Source organism: Buceros rhinoceros, unplaced genomic scaffold (genome assembly GCF_000710305.1).
Source record: "Buceros rhinoceros silvestris isolate BGI_N320 unplaced genomic scaffold, ASM71030v1 scaffold11944, whole genome shotgun sequence".
In the NCBI taxonomy this organism is placed as follows: Eukaryota; Metazoa; Chordata; class Aves; order Bucerotiformes; family Bucerotidae; genus Buceros; species Buceros rhinoceros.
In genome coordinates this window covers 5,005-10,077 of record NW_010406550.1, presented here as the reverse complement: position 1 = coordinate 10,077, position 5,073 = coordinate 5,005, and the positions used below count along the sequence as shown (strand labels likewise).

Genomic DNA, 5,073 nt, shown 5'->3' with positions numbered 1-5,073 from the left:
GCTTTATGAAAGGACACTAACCTGCTTGATAGCAGAAGCCATTTTTAAATTTACACAGATAACTGCACAAATAAAAGACCCAAATCCCTGCTCATGTTTCCCTCCTAAATATTCATTATCCTCTGCCTAGATAAAGAATTTCCATCTTCTGTTTCCCTGAATATCTGAATTAAAATCTCCATCAGTTTTCTAGTTCCACATACTTTGTGCACATCACAGCAATTCTGTTTCCTGATCTAATCTGTTTTCCAGATAGCTTGCTTTCAAACAATTAGCTACATCAGGATTTCTCCATGGCAAATCAATTGTTGATAGCTTTGGCGCAGTAAGATATAAGCCTCAGCATGCTCATATACCTCTCAAAAGAAATCACAAAAAAGGACAAGTACAGTAAGCCTCTCAAAACTAAATTACAGTTGCCATACCATGTAGCCCTTTGATTCTGATTTTGCTTATCCTTTACCCTTTCGGTATATTCCCCAAAGACAGAACCACACAGACATGCTCCAATTACTCTTCTTTGGTGAGCTGTAATTCCTTGCAAAACTCCTTTGATGTTGGTATTAATCAATGTGAGGGAGATTGGAAAAGTCCAGACTGGTCTCAGTATAAGTAAGCTTAAAAAAGGGCAAACATAATAGAAAAGCAAATAGCAAATAGAACAGTATGTGCATTACAGTAACACACCACTTCATACAACCCACTTTGCATGACCAGTCCAGGCCAGTCTTACCAGTTTCATAAACTTTGACAATGATACTTTTGGGCAGTAACCCCAAGACAAGGGCCAATTCTATAGGAAATCTGTGCTTTCTGAATTCACAGTGTACAAAGTCTTCTGTATTTTTCATGAGTTTGTCCAAATACTGTATATCCAGTTCTAAGAAACATTTTTAGGCAACAAATTTTATAAGACTGCTGGAATCCCGCGCCACTGAAAGGATTAACTGAAATATTGCCCTTCTTTCATGAAGCTACCTCTGAAGAGAAGCCACCCACGTCTAAAACAAAGCAGGAGCCCTGGCGATGGTGAGAAGCCCTGGCGATGGTGAGAGGCTTGCTGACCACATGTGATGCCAAACGTAGAGTGAGCAGCGGAGGTTAAGACAACTGACTACAATCAGTCCAGTTTCTGCAGCTTAGTAAGTTACTGCTGATTAGCTTGAGTCCTCATGACTGACAGCTTTGATTCCTCGAGTTCGGCAATTGCAAAGGCAGCATCATGTTAACTTTCACCTGTTTTCATTATGTGTCAATATTTATAAACAGATACAACCACTCTATTTCCCACAAGTAATCCCATGACTATGTTTTGAATAAAAGGAGTGCAATGCCCCCCATTTAGAGTTTTCAAGCAACTACTATCAAACACATTGTCAGTGGAAGGCCGTACACATTTACCCAGTGCTGCTAGGCATCCTGGTGGCAAATCTAATCTTTTTGTTCCGATCAGTCCAAGAAAACTTATTACTTTTTTCCCCTAGTGATTTCACTGTAAAGGTTTTATGAGCCTGCGAAAGGAATTGCAGGAAGCCTGTACATTTTTCTCAGTATCTGTCAGGGTGTGCTTCTGAGCAACCGGCAGAGGAGCTGAGTTACCAGCATAACTGAGAGTGTTTTATAAGGGTTGGCCTCTGCCTCTGAAGAGTCTCCTGTATGCACTGAAAGTGCCTCTAAACATGCGTGAGAAAGTGCTGTGTAGTGACCAGAGAGTAGAGGCCAAGGCTAAGAGTGCATTGAAGATGTTAACATTAAAGCCATGCTGTTCACTTTTCCCGAACAAGATATTGCTGTCACATGGCCCTACACTCACAGACAGGAGACACAGTTCAAAGACTGACAACAGAAATTTTTTTTAAAACATTTTCGCTCTTTTTATTTGTTTTTCCTGAAGGTTGCTACAAGCAAAGGAGGTATTCAGAAATGCAACTGCACAATACAAGCACAGGCAGCAAACTAAGTTGATGGCATGAAAGGTGTATCTGAGAACACGGAGTTGACAGAATCGGAGTCAGATTTTGTTCGAGTAGTTTTTAAGATACTCTCAGCAATGATATTGTCATTAGGGAACAATTTTACTTTCCCATTCTGACTGTGTTTCGGTTCATGCACGGGTTCCAGGAAAACCACCCGTTTACCAGTGCTAGCCTTCTTCTCATCGGCTGGCAGCTCTTGCGGCGGTGTGGAATTCAGTATGGATGAGTGGGCACTGCTTTGGTTCTGCTTCCTCTTCCTCCTTTTTGACTTACACTGGCACGGACAGGGGGTCAGATAGAGATACAGCAGTACTAAAACAATACTGGCTACACAGGCAGCAAGGGTGGTAAAAGCTGTATTAAAAGCTTCATGAGCATGGGATCTGTTCACTGTGAAATTGCTAACATTTATTCTAACCTCTATGGTTTCATTTAATAGTCTTTTCTTATTTATTGCAATGCAGGCATACAGCCCTGAGTCCTCTAGCTGGGCATCTGTTATCTCCAGGCTGCCGTTACGAAACACCTTAAAATTGTCCATCTCTCTGTCTGGCTCCAGCAATCTGTTGTCTGGACTAACCCAAACAAAGTGCGTTCCCGCATCGCTGATTCTGCTGTCACAGTGCACAATCAACCTGTCACCAACCTGGGCATCATGAATGAACCCAAAAGCTTGGAAAGAGCTGTTGACAGTGCTTTCAGAGCAATTCAGAAAGTTGTCATGCAGTAAAGGCAGTTTATTGTAACCTCTTGGGTCTGATCGCAACAAACAGTTGTACTCATTTTTGAAGTCCACCACGGAGCTGAAGTGCCTTTGATACCAGAAGATTAGCATGGAGTATAGCATACAGTCACAATAAAATGGGTTGCCATGAAGATAAATTCCACTAAGCTGTCGGGCCGGCACTGAACTCAGGCGCTGAATAGGCATCGACTGGATGTGATTAAAGGAAATGTCCAGCAACACCAGGTCTGCCAGTTTGTGTTTTCCAGTGTACAAGTCCAGTGGGAAATGTGTGAGCAAGTTATAGCTTAAGTACAGTTTCTGTAATTTGTACAATCCTCCGAAGGCTAAAGAGTCTATTTGTGTTATCTGATTGTTGTACAGCAGGAGAACCTCCAGTACCCTTAGCTCCTGAAACACAGGGCTTCCCAGCGTCTTCAGGCTGTTGGATGACAAGTCTAGGTACTTCAGGTTTGGAGTTGTGGAAAAGCTTCCAGTGCTAATGCTGCTAATGCTATTATGATTGATTATTAAAGTGTTCAGTTTCTCAAACAGTGCTGGAACCCACTCAGGCTCCAAAAACCCAATTCTGTTGTAACTCAGATCCAGCCTCTTCATACATTTATAAAGATTTCCTGGCACTTGAGAGAGGTTCTTATTGGTGCAGCTTACAATATCACTGGCACAGATGCAGGCTGTTGGACACATCCCTGAGGCGCTGCCACAAACGCTCACTGTGAAGACCAAGAGGCATGCCAGTCCTTTGTAGTTCACTTTAAAAACTCCAAGCTGAGTGGGAATTGTCCACCAGTTTAAAGACATTGTCACTGTCTCTTAGCTGTCTCCCACTGCTCCTTGCCACTGATTATACGTGCAGTGAGCTTTGCACTAATCACTGTCAAAAGAGGGACACAGAGGTACAGCATGTTAACATTTACAATTCATACCCTTCTTGATTTCTGATGCGTGCCTTTTGAAAAATACAGGGAATTAGTCCTTAATCTTTCATACAGTTAATTATAAATTCTAGTTTTTCTTAGGCAATGTAAATGTAACATTGGTTTTATGTACACATGAAATTCTGCACTCTTGTAAATATTCACATTACAGGATATTTTTTCTTTTCAAAACCAATGCAACTATTCTTTGGTCTTGGACCAAAGAATGCAATTTCTGGCAGTTCATTTTAAAAAAAAAAAATCAGAAATGTTCCTCTGTGGAATATGACAGGGCAATGGTATCCCCTACCTGATTCCAAACTCACCCAGACAGAAAACTCCTGGTATAGGAAAGAAAAAAGCCTCACCCAAAAATTCTATTTAATTTTCTAGAGGGAGGCACTTCCAACATGTGTTTCTTCTCAATCAAAAAAATCACACATTTTCAAGCAAAGAATTTTCTCAGACTACTTAGCTTTAAATGTCATGTTTTCCCCCCTTTTTTTTTAACTTCACTAACTGATAGTTCAGGTAGCAACAGCCTATTTTTAAAGTTATTCAAGATGTCCAGTTGGAATATTTTGTGTTCTGCTACTTCTGCCTTTGCCAAAATAACCATCAAGGAGGAAATCTTCTATGCGTGGTGCCTACCTTGGGGGTGAGTTTTGGGAGCTTTCAGTAAGATCAAGTCAGGCATTTCTCAAAACTTAGTAAAGATAAAAAAAAATATTTTGCTTGTACTTAAACAGTAAAAAACAAAACAAACCATATTCTCTTCTGAGGACATTTTAGTGTCACCATGGTTTGAAACAGGAATGTAACATTTGGCAGGGTAGTGATTCGTGCCAAGGGATATGCTTTTTGCCATCTTCTAACAAAAGGTAAACACACCTAGCAGTGTAATGAACATTTCTGCTCACTCTTGCTCTCCCTGGATACCTGTTAAGAGTTTGCCAATAAATTCCCAGGTGAATCCATATATATTTATTATCCTCACTCCTTCACAGCTCAAACACCGTATTCAGCTCCTACATATTAACTTCAGGCTCATTTCTCCAATCTCACCCACCTATTGGTACAATATCTGGGCAGGGCAAACCCCACAATATCTGCTCTGTGCTGCTGATAGTAGCTATGGCCAGGAGCTGGGAGACTGTAGCCAGAGAAGAGGAGGAGAAAGAAGCAATGTCTGACAGGAAGAAGCAGAATAAAGGGAAAATTTATATTCTTTGATGAGACAAGATGGATGAAAAAAGAATGAATCTTGAGCACAAAAACATTAAAATCAAAATCTAAAGGTGGAGGACAGCAGGCCAGAGATGCAGCCAAAGAAGGAGAGAGAGCGCAAAGGAGGATAAGAGGTGCATAGGGAAGTAAGGGCAAAACCGGGGGAGGAGGATGGTAAGGAAGCATTATCAGTGTTACTAATGAAGCA

At 41.1% G+C, this 5,073-nt stretch overlaps 1 protein-coding gene across 1 annotated transcript; it reads right to left on the bottom strand.

Moving 5' to 3' along the window:
* Window positions 1–1,855: 1,855 nt before the first annotated feature.
* AMIGO2 (adhesion molecule with Ig-like domain 2) lies at window positions 1,856–3,589 on the bottom strand. The gene has a single exon (XM_010134153.1). The coding sequence runs from the start codon at window positions 3,520–3,522 to the stop codon at window positions 1,957–1,959; it is 1,566 nt and encodes a 521-aa protein (XP_010132455.1). The 5' UTR covers window positions 3,523–3,589; the 3' UTR covers window positions 1,856–1,956.
* Between the last annotated feature and the right edge of the window lie 1,484 nt (window positions 3,590–5,073).

Coding starts and splice junctions, on each gene's coding strand:
- AMIGO2 (XM_010134153.1), bottom strand. CDS start 3,522: ATGTCTTTAAACTGGTGGACAATTCCCACTCAGCTTGGAGTTTTTAAA.